Here is a 17,202-nt window from a genome sequence, read left to right on the forward strand (position 1 = left end):
GGAACCAGCTAGCAGTTCTGGTAGCTTACGTGGTTGGTTCTGGGTTGCCGCAAGTTCAAAACCACCAGCCGCTCCGTGGGAGAGACACGGCGTTTTCTACTCTGGTAGAGTTACGGTCTCAGAGTCGCTGCGAGCCCACAACTGCTCGACGGCGGTGAATGCCCTGTTACAGAACTCTCATTCATTGCGGGTAGGTGTGTAACGCGGTACGACCACTCTAGAGACTAGGTGAGCATTGGCTTATAAACACACTACTGTCATGCATCCCAGCAATCCCACTCATGGGAATGAACCCCAGACGAATGAACACGTTGGGAAAACCAGGAAGCACTCTGTGCCTCCTTTCCCTCTTGTCAAAGTGGAGCGAAAACTAGTATCCCCACGTGAAGATAGGCGCCCTGGCCGTCCAATTGCGTCATCAGCTGCTAAACTAAAGGCCCGTGGCTCCAACCCACCAGCCACGCGAGGGGAGAAAGCTGTGGTAGTCCACTGTTGCAGGTTACTGTCCAGAAATCCATGGACTCTGCTCTGTCCCCACCACCACCACCACCCTGGGGTGGATTCCAACTCATGGTGACTATAGGACAGACAAGAGCTGCCCACAGGCTTCTCACGGCTGTAAATCTTCACAGAAGCAGACGGTCACATCCCTCTTCCCTAAAGTGACTCATGGATTTGAACTGCCAACCTGCTGGCTAGCAGCCAGTTGCTTGACCACTGTACCGCTGGGGCTCCTCGACTCTGTCTTCCAAGGTTTCACAGTCATGATTGACTCAAGAGCGGCATACGACCATCAAAACATGCCCACGCTGAGACCTGTAGGTGGTCGTTCAGAGCTGCTGTGTTCATCCTTACCCCAAACTGCAAACAACCCAGACATCCATCAGGAGAGGACGGGATCGGTGGCAGTAGACTCTGTTAGTCCTGGTTCACTAGAGAGACAAATCCAGAGGTGCTCATATGTGTATAAGAAAGAGATTTATATAAAAGATTAATTGTATATTAGGAAAACATCCCAGTCCAAATCAAGTCCGTAAGTCTGATATTAGCCCATATGTCTGATACCATCTGTAAATTCCTCTTCAGACTCACACAACACATGCAATGATGCCAAATGCAGGAGGATCACAGGCCAGTGGGTGGAAAGTCTTGTGGATCCAGTGGCAGTGGGAGCATCTCAGCACTGGCGTGGGTCCCCACGTGACTCCATCAGCTCTCAGGCTCTGGCTCCATCAGGATAGCTCATGTGGCTTGTCAACAGGACGGTCTCGCAGGGAGAGTGTCTGGGTCCCACTCCCAGTTAGCTATTTGTCACCATAGTGCCTCCAAACGAGGTCATTAAACTTCAACCTGACTGACAAGCTAGACTCCACCCCTTCCCGAGTTGACAGGAGATTAGCTAACTCCCACAGAGACCCACACCAGGAATATTACTCAAACATGAAGAGGAATGAACAGATACACATGCAGCATGGCTGCCTCTCAGACAAGACGCTGAGTGAAAAAAGCCAGAAACCAAAGAGCACACATGTATATTTCTGCCAAGGAGGGGGAGGTATCTCCCTTCGAGAAAAAACTTGATCCGTTGCAAGGACCTTAATTAATGAACTCTCTCCAGCTGCCTCGCCCCAGGATGGCATGGAAACCCTGTTCTTCACGGACAGCCTGCCCTGGGCACAGAGGGACTCACCTGTGAGGCCTGGCCAGCTCGGCTTACCTGGACTCTGTAGGAAATCTTTGTGTGGGAGTTTCCCATGCAGTGGACTAGGTCCCCTCACAACTGGGCTGAAGCCTGAGACTCTCCTGTGCAAGTCTCCTTCCTTCCCCGTCTCCTGTCAGGAGCGTCAGACCTGCACGTTCTCCCTGCCTGCTCCTGCTCCAGCTCCCTCTCCTGGGCTCCATCTCCACGGTCTCTGCAGCACTGCCAGCCCCGACTCTTCCGGGGGCCCTTCTTAACGTACACGTTTCATTTGTATGAAATTCCGAGAGGCAAAACACAATCTTAAGAGATAGAAGTCGGATCAGTGGTTGCCTCCGAGGGGCAGGAGGACACTTTATGCAGGGATGCCAATGGTCTCTGGCTTGACTGTCACCGTGGTTACACGAGCAGGCTTCACAAAGTTGACAGGAAAAAAAATGCTGTTATCTCTTCATTTTGTTTTTCTACAGACTTTGGGCGGCTCCTCATCAATGCCAATTCCTAGTGGGCATGGCCGTCACAAGACTGTGAGCATTTATCAAAACAAACAGAATGGTCCGCTAAAAAAGTGAGGCTATACTGTGTATAAATTACTCCCGTGTGTTTTTAAAAGATGAACAATTCATCAGGAATTTAACTGCTTTTACTGATTATCACATGGTTATTACGAGTATAATTTTGTCATATAGGTGAAGAGGGTGTTAAAAGGTTTTCTGTTCCGGGTGTCAAATATGCTCAGGAATCCCCTGATGAAAGGAGTCAGCAGTTTGGTGTACCAGCCAACAGTTAGCACAGTCTGAGTCAAGGAGGACTTTCTGAAGGAGGTGAGGAGACCTGGCTAAAGAAGGAGGGTTCCAGTGTGGACGAGTCCCCTCAACTCACTCTTGACCGTTTCCAGGGAGATGGGGAGCTTAGAATATCCACATTGCGGTCACCTGGCAACCAGGAACCAGTGGCTGCAGCCAAAGGCCGAGCTCCTGCCATCATCCTGGGCCATCATCTCAGGCATGGGCTCTGCACTGCCTAGGTAGTGGGCGCCCAGCCAGGGAGGCACCTTCCACCTGCTTCCCTTCTCAGCCTCCTGCAGCCCCAAGGGCCTAGCCGGAACTCTTGCTGGGGGAGGTAGGTCTTCGGAAAGTGCTGGCTGGCCTGGGGGCAGGCCACTGCCAACCTCCAGCCTCTGGGGAGCCTCCGGGTGCTCCCTTCCCTAGAGAAGCCTGGGAGCAGAGTAGCAGGAGCATCGTTCTGGCCCTCAGGGGACTCGCAGCCTGCCAGAAAGACTGAGCTCACACATTCTGCCAACGCACAGATGCCTGTGCTGCTCAGGGCTGGCTGCTGGGCCTCATGTGGGCCCAGGCTCAGCTCACCGCCACTCCTTCCCCCACAGCCGCCTCTCAGCACCTGTGGCTGCGCTACCTGATGCCCAAGCTCCCAGAGGCAGGGAAAGAGGGAAGGCACAGCCCAGCTCCCTTATCTGGGTATGGATAACGCCAAGACGCCTCCTCCTGGCTTCCTGGAGCTCCGGCTCGGCTGGGCTCCAGTACAGCTCACAGCAATAACCAGTTTGGACGAGCATGTGATGAGTGGGGACTGACAATGGCAGTGCCAGTTGCCCCCTTCCTGTTGTGTTCCCCTAACTGCTGCTGTCTCCTAGAAGCAGCCCCCAAAGAAGCCACTTGCACACAAATCCTGTTTCAGCCTGGGCTTCTGTTGTGGTGGTGGCTAGACTCACAGAGACCCTCTGGAAACGCAAGTCTCGCACTATCCCCACAATCACGCTTATGTTTGAGCCCCGGATCGCAGCCTCTGTGTCAGTCCATCTTACCACAGCTGCCCTCTCTTTAGCAAGCATGTGGTCCTTCTCCAGGGACTGGTCTCTCCTGAAACCAGGTCCCAACAAAGTACGTGAGACGAAGTCTCACCCTCCTTGTCTTAGACCATTGGTTCTCAACCTTCCTAATGCCGAGACCCTTTAATACTGTTCCTCATGTGGTGGTGACCCTCCCAACTATAACATGATTTTTGTTGCTATTTCATCACTGTAATTTTGCTACTGTTATGAATCGTCATGTAACATCTGATATGCCAGATGTATTTTCATTGTTACAAACTGAACATCATTAAAGCATAGTGATGAATCACAAAAACAATATGTAATTCTATATTGTGAAATACTTATTTCTAATGACAAATGAAATTTTGTCTTGAAGCCTGGTGTAGCATGAGTAACAGTCTTCATGCCTGGTACTTGTATGTAGTACCGACATGTGGACGTATCTGCATGTGGGAGTGGTGGCTCAGTTCCTAAGACCATTGGAAATATGGGTTTTCCAATGGTCTTAGGCAACTCCTCTGAAAGGGTCGTTTGATCTCCGAAGGTGTCACGACCCACAGGTTGAGAACCGATGCTCTAAAGGAACATTCTGACTGTACTTCCTCTGAGACACATTTGTTTGCTCTTTTGGCAGTCCATGAGGGAACCCCAACTAAGACAGAGATGATGTGAGGCACAGGTCACATCCAACTGTACAGACACTAGCAATGAACAAACGGCCAACGGATGAAGACCGAGGGGCTGTCTTCGCAGCTGAGGCAGTGTGTGTGTGTGTGTGTGTTTTGGGGGGGTTGTCGTCTGTAAAGCACTGAAAACCAGTAACACTGTTATCAGAACAAGCTTACAAAGCAAGCAAACAGACATTTAAAGATTTATTCAAGAGAGAAGCACCTTTCAAGGGGCGATGTGAAAAGGTTTACTGGATAGAGAAGCAACTTGCCAGAGGAGAGAGGGAGGGGCGGGCAACTCCAGCACATCTCACCAGCCAAGAAGGAGAGGCTTTTACGAGAGTATGGAATTTTGGACGCCGACGGCAATGGGCACAGGACAAAACCCAGGGAAGCCTGAAACTATGGGGCTTCGGGGTGGAAAGGGAAGGCGGCTCTGTGTCCCGGGCGGCGCACGGCGGCGGAACCTCACGCGTCGCGCTTCCGTTTCCGGCCGGGCGCGTGACCGCGCAAGCGCGCTGGCTCTGGCACGGACTTCCGGGTGCCCCGCCCCGCTCGCCCGCCCCGCCCCCGGGCAGCTCCATTTAGGCCGCGGGTGGCGCCCCGGGTAGAGCAGGCGGAGTCGGAGCTGCGGAGTCGGTCCGTCTCGGAGGGCAGTGGCGGCTCACCGCCCTCGCGACCCTTGTTCCCTCCTCCCGCAGACGCTGCTGGCGCCCATGGCGGGCCTGGAGGTGCTGTACGCCTCGGCCGCGCCGGCCATCACCTGCGCGCAGGACGCGCTCATCTGCTTCCTGCACTGGGAATTGGTGACGCACGGCTACCACGGCCTGGGGGCCGGCGACCAGGTACGCTGCGGAGCCCGCGCGGAGGGAGGCGCGGCCGGCCTCCCCACCCTCCGTGCGGGGACCTGCGGGCTCCTGACCCGCCGCGGGCCGGGCAGGTGTTCAAGGGCCCGAGCCCACCCCCGAGTGTCTCAACACGGCTGGCACCACCCGACCAGGAAGGCCAAGGGCAGAGACTCCTATCCGCACAGCCTGGCAGTGCCCCTGGCCAGAATGGCAGGGACCTGACACCGAGGTTTGTGAGGGTGAGCCTTTGAGCACACACCCCACTGAACTGAAGTTCGTTCCGCGTCAGACCCCTCAGCTTGGGGGCCAGAGACCGTGCACACCCCTCTGCCAAACAGTCCTGGAGAGCGGGAGCTTTTACCTTACTCAGCCAGGCCTGACCCTGGGGGCACCCACAGCCCTCACTGAACAGCTTAGTAAGGACCTCACTGCGGCTTCTCCACTTAGCACATAGACACCCGGGATGTGAGGGCCAGGGAAGGATTCCTTCTCTGGAGCTGCCCCTCCTTGCCCACCGCCCGCCTACCCATGCCAGCACTGAGTCACACGGGTCCTTTGATGGATTCTGGGAATCCTGGTGGCGTAGTTGGGCTGATAACAAGTGCAAAGTCAGCAGTTAAAAACCACTAGCCTCTCACTTGCAAAGGAGACTAGGCTTTCTACTCCCATAAAGAGTTTTACAGTTTCAGAAACCCACAGGGGCATCTCGAGTCTGTTGTGTCGGGTCGCTATGAGTCGGAATGGACTCTCTGCCCGGGAGTATTTCTTTGGTTTCAGAGATTGCAAACCTGCAGACTGGGATGGCTGGCTCTGCTGTCTCACGGGATGGTGTCTGCTTTTTCCCTCCCAGTGCCCCTGCTGCTGGGGTTAGACTGGCCCCACACAAGCTGAACCCACTCAAGTCCGAGTAGAAGTCAACCAGAGAGGCATCTTCCCTGTCGGTTTATTTTTAAAACCAACCAAATAAACCCACTGCCAGCCGGCTGATTCCAACTCATACTGAGCCTGTAAGTTTAGAGTGGGACTGCCCCATAAGGTTTCCAAAGCTGTCAATCTTCACAGGAGCAGCAGCCGCCTTGTTCTTCCAAAGAGAGGCTGGCGGGTCCTAGGTGCCCACGTTATAGTTAGCAGCCTAACCCACAGCACCCCCAGACTCCGAGCTACGTGTGGAGTTTCATTGTCTGGCTTGGGGCGTACAGATTCTGCCAAGAGAGATGGTGTTTACCAAATGCAGCGGGCATTTGAGTTGCTTCTTCAACCGCCTCCTGCTCCTCCCCCAACCTTGTGGGTGCGATAAAGGGCCGGAGAGTGTGTACCTGACGTTCCAACAGAAAACTAAATTGTCTCCTTTTCCCTTGGGGTGTTTGGTCTACTCTGGTCCAGGACAGTTGTGATAAAACTTCAGCAAGAAGAGAGTAACACCACCATAGCTTGAATAAAAACCCTGGGCCTTGGCCAGGGAAAGAATTGAATACACTTCCGCTAGGGAATTAGCTTTCTGTTGTAAGTCTGGAAGGATTGTGAACAAGAAAGGGAAATGCCCCAAATGAACTGTCTGGGTCCAGTTGGCCCAGAGACTGGTGTGACCTCATGGCCACTGAAAATTTCTTCAGGCTCTAGGGTTTTGCCCAAGGACTGGACCTGGTGGACCTGGCTGCCACCGCATAGCTCTTCCCCAGCCTTAGTCTAGCAGCTCTGAATTCTAAAGCCAGCCACACCTGGTTCCCTGTGACTGTGGGCAATCCCTAAGCTGGGTTTTTCATCCCAGAGAGCCAGGCTACAGGGCCTTACATTTTGGCCACTTTCCAACCTTTGAATACTGGGAGGGCTGATATTTGATGTCAGGGCCTAGCGGGAGGCTGAAATGTTGTGTTTGGCTAGATAGCAGCAGGGCCAGGTCCTCTCAATCTCGCTTCCGTTTGTTTCCCCTGTCAGGGCAGCCTGGGGACTGCAGGCTCCATTGCAGGGGTCGGTGGTCCTTTCTTCTGGAAATAAGAGACCGGGGTGGTGAGCAGCTTGAACCGTCTGTATTCCAAGGGAGGATTATGGTGGATTGAATGGTGTACATGGGAAGATGTCATGATACCAAGGAACTTTAAAAAGTTTGTGGGAAAATGAAATGGAAAGATAGTGGGTTTTGTTCCCTTGAACTTTTTGAAGCCCATGTGTAAATCCAAAGGCCTTCTACTGAACAAAGACAAGGCATATTATAGTAGTCAATCCCTGCCTTCCAGAATAAACCTGACATCCTTGTACAACCCTGAGCAGGCTTGGGGACCCTGACGGAGGGGTGTGGAGGGGGAGGGAGGAGCTGTGGTGGGTTTCACTTTCTCTTTCCCCTTCAGCTCAGCAGTTTCAGGTTCCCTTAGTTTCACTTTGATTTTTGTCTTTGCCTGACTACTCCAGGCCTGTAAGTTTCCTTGTCATCTGAACCCTGAACCCACTGCCATCAAGTCCTAGCAGCCCACAGCGACCCTTATGAGATAGGGTGGAGCTGCCCCTGTGGGTTTCCGAGGCTGTAACTCTGTACAGGAGTAGAAAGCCTCATCTCTCGCCCTCAGAGAAGCTGGTGGTTTCAAACTGCTGACCATGAGATTTCCAATTTTCTATAAATGATGCTAGGCTGTAACCCTTACTTATTTATCTTTCTGAGCGTGTCTTTCTTTAACTCATTGTGCACCCTACAGTGGCGCACATGGTTGAGCATCTGAAAGGCCGGCCATGCAGACCCTCCTGGGCCTGGCGTTCGCTTCCCGGGGAGCAGTGCTGCTACACACACACACACACACACACACACACACACACGCACGCGTGCGCGCGCGGGCTGGGCCTGAGTTGGAATTTCCTGGTTGCCGGCGGCGTAGCAGCCAGTCAGGGCTTCGCAGTCCTGGTGGTGGCCTGTCTCTTCAGCCGGTGGGGGACACACAGGCATCCATCGTCTGATGCTTTTCTCTTACACAGAGGCCGCGTTTGGGAACAACATTGTGGGACCACTGCAGTACAGTAGAATCCCGTTTGTTTTCTGAAGTTTGCTCATTGTTCACAGGGAAACATGCGCCAGTTAAAGAGCCGTTTCCTGCCCGAGCAATCGCTTGGCCCAATCCGGTCTTTGAGCTGTGCAGCCCTTCACACGCCACTCCCGGAGGTGTTCTTCCATCATTAACATAACCTCATTGTCCCCTGGCCTCTGAGCTCATCTTTCACATGGCTGTGGTCAGTTGAGTCCCACCTTCATGGTTCAAAGACCTTTTTAAGCTAAACTGTTGTTCCCGTTGAAGTTGACTCTAGGGCAGTGGTTCTCAACATTCCTAATGCCGCAGCCCTTTAATCCAGTTCCTCCTTGTGGTGACCCTCCCCTACTTCATAACTGTAATTTTGCTACTGTCATGAATCGGGCAACCCCTGTGAAAGGGTCCTTTGACTCCAAAGGGGTCACGACTCACAAGTTGAGAACGAATGCTCTGGGGGATATATTGGGTTTGAGGTTTAAAACTCTCAACACTCATGTTATTGTGTATGCATATCTGTCCGGACAAGCTAGGCAGGATGAACAATCCAGAGGAGAAAACAATGGGACCAACAGTTCCAGGGGGTCATGGGGGAGGGGGAGATAGAGGAAAAGGAGGGAGGTGCCAACAAACCCAGGGACAAGTGATCTAAAATTGATGACGAGGGGGGCATATGATGCTTGGGGCGGGGGGGGGGGTGCTCGATCAAGGGAAATGTAGCCGAGAGGAATTACCAAAACCCAAATGAAGGCCAAACATGATAGTGTGACAGGAGGAAAGTAAAAGGAAATAGAGGAAACAACTAGGAGGCATGGGACAGTTGTAGAGGTCTAAATACAGGCATGTATATATGTAAATGCATTTATATACAATGACAGGACTAGAGATATGCACATATATTTATTTATAAAGTATTACAGTAGCTGATGGACATTGGGCCTCCAGTCAAGTACTCTCTCAACACAAGAACAAATTCTACTAACATGGCACTCTGATGCTCACCTTCCCTGACACGATCACTGAAGACAAAATGGGTGCATAAGCAAATGTGGAGAAGAAAGCTGATGGTGCCTGGCTATCAAAAGATATAGCGTCTGGGGTCTTAAAGACTTGAAGATAAACAAGTGGCCATCTAGCCAAGAAGCAACAAAGCCCACATGGAAGAAGCATACCATCCTGTGTGATCATGAGGTGTCAATGGGATCAGGTATTAGGCATCAAAGACCCCAAACAAAAAAATCACATCAATGTGAATGGGGGGGGGGAGCAGAGTGGAGACCCAAAGCCCATCAGTGGTGAATTGGACACCCCCTGTCAGAATGGCCACAAGGAAGGGAAGAGCCAGTCAGGGTGCAGCATAGCACTGATGAAGCACACAACCTCCCTGGTTCTTTAATGCTTCCTCCACTCCCCTATCACACTACCATGACCCCAAATCTGGCTAGACCAGAACATGTATACTAGTACAGATTAGAGCTCGCAACACAGGGAATCCAGAACAGATAAACCCCTCAGGACCAATAAGGGGAGCAGCAATACTAGGAGGGTAAGGGTTGGGTTGGGGGGGGGGGAGTAAGGGGGAAGCAATCACAGTGATCAATATATGGCCCCCATGCCAGGAGTACAAACAGAAGAAAAGTGGTTGAAACGAGACAGTAGTCAGTGTAAGACATTTAAAAAAAAGAATAATGCCAGGGGCTCAAATAAAGAAAATGTTTTGAAAAAGATGATGACAACATATGTACAGATGTGTTTGACAAAATGGATATATGTATGGATTGTGATAAGAGCTGTAAGAGACCCTAATAAAATTATTTAACACCCCCCCCCCCAAAAAAAACCAAGCCTCTCAAGGCAGTAGTTTGAAGGGGCACCCACCCTCTGTGGTCTCAGGAGAGGCTGGAGTCTATGAGAATTTGAAATTTTGTTTGATCAGGATTCTTCTGTGGAATCTTGTATCAAAATGGTCAGTGATGGTAGCCAAGCTTCACCCATTTCTCTGGCCTCACTGCAAAGGAAGCATTCCATACCGTCCTCCTTGGGCCGGGGCTTCTTTCTGTTGCTCCAGGGGGAGAGAGACCCCTTGCTGTGCCCTAGATGGCCACGTACAGGCTTTTAGGACTCCAGGCCCTGGAAACAGAAGGAGGGGGTAGCACAGAAACATTAAGTGTGTTTGTTGGCCAATGAACTGGGATGCCCCATGAAAGCATGGCCTTCCATGAGGAGTCTGGCTATACATAAGCAGCCTCAGCTTTTTATTTTTAACTCGACACTTCATGTAATTTTCCCATCCCTGTTAGCCTCCCTTTCCCTGTGCCTCTGATAACCTCTCAATAAACTTTGGTGTCTAAACATTTGCTTTTCTTGTCTTTTTATCTAAGTGAGGTCATGCAGTGTTTTACTTCACTCAGCAGGGTGTTGGGAGCTCCATCCACACTGCAGCCTGTGTCATGACTTCATCCCCTGCCCCCCGGCCGCCTCCCCGCACTGGCGGAGTAGTAAATAGGCTGCTGTGTGTATGCCCCACATCTTGTGTAACCCTCATCTCTTGGTGGGCCGTCAGGTAGTCTCCACTATCTGCCCGTTGTGAACACTGCAATGGGCCTGGGGTATAAGTCTCTGTTTGAACCTCTACTTTCCAGTCTGGGGGCCACACTGCTTTCCACACCATCTTTACCAACAATGGATAAGCTTCCAATATCCCCACGTCTTCTCCGCTGTTGGTTATTGTTTTATCTGCGCCCCACTGTGGTTGCTGTTGTTAGGTGCTGATTCGGACCCACAGCGAGTTTGTGCACAACAGAACCCAGCCTCACTGTGGTTCCTGTGCTCGAGCCCAGTGTTGCAGCCACTGTCAGTCCATTTCGCTGAGGGCCTTCCTCTGGTTTGCTGCCCCTCCACTTTCCCAAGCGTGATGCCCTTCTCTGGGGCCTGGTCTACCCTGACAACATGTCCAATGTACATGAGCCAAAGTCTCACCATCATAGCACCTAAGGAGCACTCTGTCCTTCTTCCAAGATAGATTGGTTTGTCCTTCTAGCCGTCCAGGACCCTTTAAGTGTTCTTCTCCAGCACCACCAGTCAGATGCATCCATTCTTCCTAGTGGGAGTGAATGGTACCGTTTTGTGGTTGATTGGCATCTCTGTTAGCTAATGACACTGAGCATCTTTTGTTGTGTCCGGTAGCCATGCTTTCAAGTCCTTTGCCCATTTGATGATCAATACATCTCTTCTTGTTGTCAACTGTGCGCGCGCCTGCTGCTGGGTTCATATGAAACACGCTTTCTGAAGATAGCCTCTAGATGGCAGCCTGCTTTGTGAAGTCTTGATGAAAGGAAGGATGCAATGTTTACAATGTCTCTTTTGTTTCTTTTGTCTTTTGCTGTCTTTGCTTTATAAAACCATATTCCTTTTGTTAAAAGCTAGAATTGATAGTGTTGCCTTTGTGTTTTCTTCTAAGAATTTCATGTTGTTACTTGGCATGCTTACATCCTCAATCCATCTTGAATTTGTTTTTAATATGTTGCATGAGCATGGATCCTGTTTAATTTTTTCACTTGTGGAAATTCCGTTTTCTCGACACCATTTATGGAAGAGACTTTTCTTTCCCCATTGAATAGACCTGTTAGCGCCCTGATCAACTATCAGCTGAGCATAGCCGTGGGTTTTCCCTTCTGTTCCTCGGGTCAGAGTGTCGCAGCGCTGTTCTCCTTCCTGTAGCTGAATAAACCCAAACCAAACCCACTGCCATGGAGTCTGTCCCGATGCACTGCTGCTCAGGGGGCAGAGTAGAACTTCCTGTCTCTGAACGCTGTTTGAGCTCTTCGGGGCCTCTTGCAGCTCCATGTGAGGTTGAGGACTGGGTTTCTGTATTTCTGAGGAGAGAGGCTGGCAGAATGTTGATCAAGAGGGTACTGAATGCTGCTTCGGAACATATTGACAGCTTAGCAATCTCCAGTCTGCAGTCATACATGTGGCTGTCTTCTTTGATAAAGAGCTGCAGCCTTGTCCTCGCGGGTCCGTGTGAGCCAGGCCTTGCAAGCGCCGGTTTGCTCTCTTCCAGCAGTGTTTCTTATTTGTTATCCTATACGTCCTCCGTGTGTCTGCTTAGGTTTATTTCTAGGCACTGTATTATTGTCCATGGAATTGTTTCCTTATTTTCCCTTTCAGATTTCTTTCTATTGTGTTTTGTTTGTTGACTTTGTAATCACCACCACCCCAACTTGATTCCTCTGTTAGTTGAAGGTGTTTTCTGGTGGATGCTGGAACGGTCTATGTGTAGGATCATATCATCTGTGAACAGAGATGACTTCCCTGCTGCTTTTCCAGCTGGATGTGTCCTTGTGCGGCGTCTTCTTGTCCTATTGCTCTGCCTAGGATTTCAAATACAATTTGGAGAGAAGTGGTGAGAGTGGGCACCCTAGTCTTATTCCCAATTTCCAGGAATGCACTTCATCTTTTGCCCCCAACCACAATGTTAGCTGGTGGCTTTTTGTATCTGCCCTGCGTTGTAATGAGAATTCCCCCCTTTTATTCCATTCTCCTTGAAGGTTTTCATCAAGAGAGGAGGTTGGACAGTTCAGATGGGTTTCATTATGCTATTGGTGCGGTGTGTTACGTTGGTCGACCCATCCTGCATTTCTGGAATAAAGCCCACTCGATCATGGTTTTATGACTGTTGGTATCCTGTCGGGTGCTGTTTGCTGGGATTTACATCTGTTCTCCTAAGCGAGCGTGGCCCGTGGTCTCTTGCGGCATCTTCAGCTGGCCTGAGTGTTGAGCTGATGCTTGCTTTGTAGAATGAAGTAGGGAGTAGTCTTCCTGCTCTGTTGTTTTGGAAGAACTTAAACAGTGTTGGTGTCAGTTCTCTAAATGCTTGGTAGAACCTCCTGGAAGCCCTCTGGCCCAGGCACTTGTTGTTGCTGGGAGGGTTCACTCTCTCGCTCTCGCTCTCTCCCTCGCTCTCTCTCCACCTGTCTGGGCCCGTTGAGTAGAATCTGTATGCTAAGAAAAACCAACATGCTGATCTTATCACAGCTAGCCCAATGTTCAAACTTGGGAAGCAATGCCTTAGGATTGAGATGAATGACTGTTCTCGGCAGGGGACAGCGAGGGGGGAGGATAGTGAAACACCTGTTGCAGGCTCCTGAAAGGTTAGGGTGCTGTGCAGTGAAGGCAGTTGCCTGTGGAGGAGAGAGCAGGATGCCTGGGTCCCAGACCTCTGACTTGCTTCATGGCCTTAGACCAGGCACATCTTTCGACATCCACAACCTTGTGGGTGGAGTGAGGAAATGGGTTCCTATTATCTGTAAAGGTCTTTACAGTTCTGTGTTCTGAGATCATGAGCTGCCTCCTTTCAACCCTGGGTGTCTTCTCAGTCAGGTCCCAACGATAAGAGATCAGAACTGCTGCCAGCTGGGTGGAGCCACGATAAAGACCTCTATGTCCTCCGCTATGAGTTTAAGGATGAATCCAGAAAGCTCCTTGTGAAGGCCGTCACCGTGGAGAGCAGCATGATCATCAATGTGCTGGTGAGTCTCCACACCATATCGCCATCTGCGGGTAGCAGTGGACAGTGGAGTAGGGACCCTTGATAAACCCATTGAACAGTATGGATCAGGAGCCTTGAGTGGACCTTTTCCCATTTTACCCCACGACTAGAACTCTTTACTGAGGCAAGAATTCCAAAGTGCAGGCATTGGAAACAAGATCAGTTCCCAAGTTGCATTTGTTAGGCAAATGTGTTAGGCTGGGTTGTCTATAGTGATACTCTATGTTTAAGGAAGAACTTAATATCAGGTAGTAATTTCTTATCCAAAAGGCAATCCAGCCCAGTCCAATTCAAGTTTGTAGATCTGATGTTACGGCTTTCTTCAGACTCGACTAGTTGCAGACCGATAGAGCCAGCAGGTGAAATGGGAAGCAGGGAGCTCACAGGCTGGTAAGTGGAGAGTTGCACATGGCAGGCACACACAGTTTGGAGTTGGGCTCCTACGGTCAGTGGCCCACATGGGACCACCCCCAGAGGCAGAGAGTCCCAGCAAGCAGGAAGGCAGAAGGGGGCAAAAGAGAGAGGAAGTGCTCTCAGTTTTCTCTTACTCAAAAGGCCACACTCCCAAGGAGGTGTCATCTCGCTACCACTTGATTGACAGATTGGGCTTCACCCCAGCCCCACTCAGTTGACATTGCCCCTATTTGCCACCGTTCATTCAGAGCAGGCGCATACAGTTCCCATTTAGCCTTTAATGCAGTGAGTTAGTGGCTGCTACTGCAGGGTTGGGCGTTTAAACTCGCCATGTTGGCTCCTGTCACACTCACAGCCTCGACCCTTAGGGAGCAGTTGTTGTGCAACATCACAGTGAGTTGGAATTGCCTCAGCAGCAGTGGGTTTTTTGGTGCAAGCAAAGCCTTTTCCATGATTTAAAATCCACAGGTGCAACAAGGGGAGGGGGAAATGGTGATGAAGAACAGGTTGCATGTCATTTTGTTTCCCCTCATTTCCAGGACTGTGGCTCACAGCAAGTGGCAGACTTGACTTTGAACTTGGGCGATTACATCGATGCAGAACACCTGGGTGACTTCCACAGGTACCCCCGCCCCCAATACCATCTTCTCCCTTGGCAAAGAAAGTGAGAACATAACTAATAAACTACCAGCACTCCTAACTGTCACCCAATTCACTATAAAATAAAATTAAAAGGGACCACCATCCCCCAGTCACTTAGGCCAGAACCCTGGCTCACTCTGGATGTCGCCTCCCTCTCCCCAGTAGACTGTTCATTCATTCCAAAGAGTTCTCCGGCTGGATTCAGAAGAGGACATGGAACAAGGAATATCATTTGTTGATGCCACATGGATCTTGGCTGAATGCAGAGAATAATTACTTGTGTCTTATTGACTATGCAAAGGTATTTGGCTGTGCACATCATAACCAACTATGGATAGCATTGAGAAGAATGGGGGTCCCAGAAAACTTCACTGTGCTCTGGGGGACCTATAAGTGGGCCAAGAGGCAACCATCTGAACAGAACAAAGGAGTAGTGCGTGGTTTAAACTCAGGAAAGGTGTGTGCCAGGGTTGTAACCTCTCACCACACTTCTTGAGTCTGTAAGCCGAGAAGGTCATCTGAGAAGCTGAACTCTAGAGGAAGAATGCAGCATCAAATTGGAGGAAAGCTTATTAACAACCTGCAATCTGCAGGTGATACCACCTTGCTTGCTGCAGGTGAGGAGGACTTGAAGCACTTGCTGATGACGATCAGGATCGTAGCCTTCGGTGTGGATTTGAAGTCAATGTGGAGCAAACCCAAACCCTCACAACTGAACCAGTCGGCAGCATCGTGATCAGTGGATTGGCGTTGCCAAGGATTTCATCTTGCTGGGATCCCCAATCATTGCTCATGGAAGCAACAGTCAGGAAATCAAATGACCCATTACATGTGGTGCGGGTGACAGACCAGGTGTCCCGCATCAAGCTGCATCTGAAATGAGGCGTGCGGATGACAGAAAAAAAGAAAGAGACGTGTACAAAGCATGGGATTGGGAGGACAACAGTCTCATGGACTGAAGCACCGAGTATATTCAAAGCTTGGTTTTTATACTCCTCTTACAAGGGAATGGCTACAAAGTAAACATGAAAGCACTTGCTCTACAGACCTTCTGAAGCTCTCGTCCATGAAAGACTTTACTTAACTCGGCCCCTGCCGAACCTGAATACTGACAGCACTGCATTCTACCATAAGCACGTGACACATGACATGCAGGGTTTAAAAGACTCGTAAAGAGGTCATGAACAACCAGTTATCTCACACTGCTTTTAGCTGCAAGGTCATGAACAACCGAGTTATCTCACACTGCTTTTAGCTGCAAGGTCATGAACAACCGAGTTATCTCACACTGCTTTTAGCTGCAAGGTCATAAACAACTGAGTTATCTCACACTGCTTTTAGCTGCAAGGTAAACAGAGGCACAGGGGACTAATTAGTCACCCACCAATTAACACCTCGACTAGCCGACCTACAATGTGGTAAATCTGCACAGACTTCTGTAAAGTGTTGAAGAGCAAGGCGGTCCCTGTGGGGACTAAGGTGTGCTGACCAAAGCCATGGTCTTTTCAGCCACCTATGCGTGTGAAAAGTTGTCAATGAATAAGGAAGACCAAAGAAGAAACCAATGCGTTTGATTTACGGTGTTGGCGAAGACCATTGAAAGTGCCATGGACTGCCAGAAGACAAACATCTGTTTTGGAAGAAGTTGGACATGCAAGGACGGTGAGACTGTGGGTGCTTTGGACATGTCGTCAGGAGATAATAGACCCTGGAAAAGGACATCGTGCTTAGTAAGTAGAGGGCGGCACAAGGACCGTCAATGAGCTGGATTGACACTGTGCTACATCAGTGGGCGCAAACCAAAGAACAGTGTGAGGACGGGGTGGCGCTGGGCGCTGTTTCATTCTCCTGCCTGGGGTTGCTGTGAGTGGGAACTGACCAATGGCATCTAACACCGTCCAGTGGTACAGTGACTCTTCCCCCTTTTCCTTCCCTGTCTAGAGAGTTGTGGCGACTCAAAATCCCTGTTTTCTACGCCCATCAACGCCTTATTGAGATTTTTATTAGAGCGATTCTGGTGGCACAGTGGTTCAGTCGCTTATCCTTGAACTGAAAGGTCAGCACTTTGACCCTACCAGCCACTGCGCGGGGAGCACCCCCCACCCCCCATGGAGCAGTTATGTCCTGCTCTGTCCTGCGGGCTCACGATGAGTGGGTCAACTCGACAGCACAGTTTCTGAGTTCAACCTGCAGACCACCGGGGGAGTGCTGATACCTTTTCCACTTGGAGCTTTCTAATCCATGAACATAGTACGCCCCTCTATTTATTTCGCTTCTTTATCGTTTTGTAATGCCCAGCAGACAGTTGCTGTACATGTTTTGACTGTGAACCAACTATACTCGTGTATAAGCTGAGTTTTTCAGCACATTTTTACTGAAGGTTTTATGGTAAGGTTAGGTGCCTCGGCTGATATTCGGGTCGGCTTATACTTGAGTGTATGTGGTATTCAGCATTTTTAAAGAGGCGTGATTCTTAATGGCATTCTGTTTGGAGTGTTGATCTTCAAGTGTCCAGTGTTAGTATTAATTTTTGTGTGT

General features: G+C 50.4%; 1 protein-coding gene across 1 annotated transcript in view; it reads left to right on the forward strand.

Annotated features, from left to right (window-relative positions):
* Positions 1-4,771: 4,771 nt before the first annotated feature.
* Positions 4,772-17,202, forward strand: part of PSMF1 (proteasome inhibitor subunit 1) — a 31,776-nt gene continuing 19,345 nt past the window's right edge. Inside the window, exons 1-3 of the mRNA XM_075563865.1 lie at positions 4,772-5,046; positions 13,436-13,588; positions 14,562-14,644. Of these exons, the coding sequence (XP_075419980.1) occupies positions 4,918-5,046; positions 13,436-13,588; positions 14,562-14,644 (365 nt within the window). The 5' untranslated portion in view covers positions 4,772-4,917. The remainder of the gene's footprint in view (positions 5,047-13,435; positions 13,589-14,561; positions 14,645-17,202) is intronic.

The sequence above is a fragment of the Tenrec ecaudatus genome, chromosome 12 (genome assembly GCF_050624435.1).
Source record: "Tenrec ecaudatus isolate mTenEca1 chromosome 12, mTenEca1.hap1, whole genome shotgun sequence".
Classification (NCBI taxonomy): domain Eukaryota; kingdom Metazoa; phylum Chordata; class Mammalia; order Afrosoricida; family Tenrecidae; genus Tenrec; species Tenrec ecaudatus.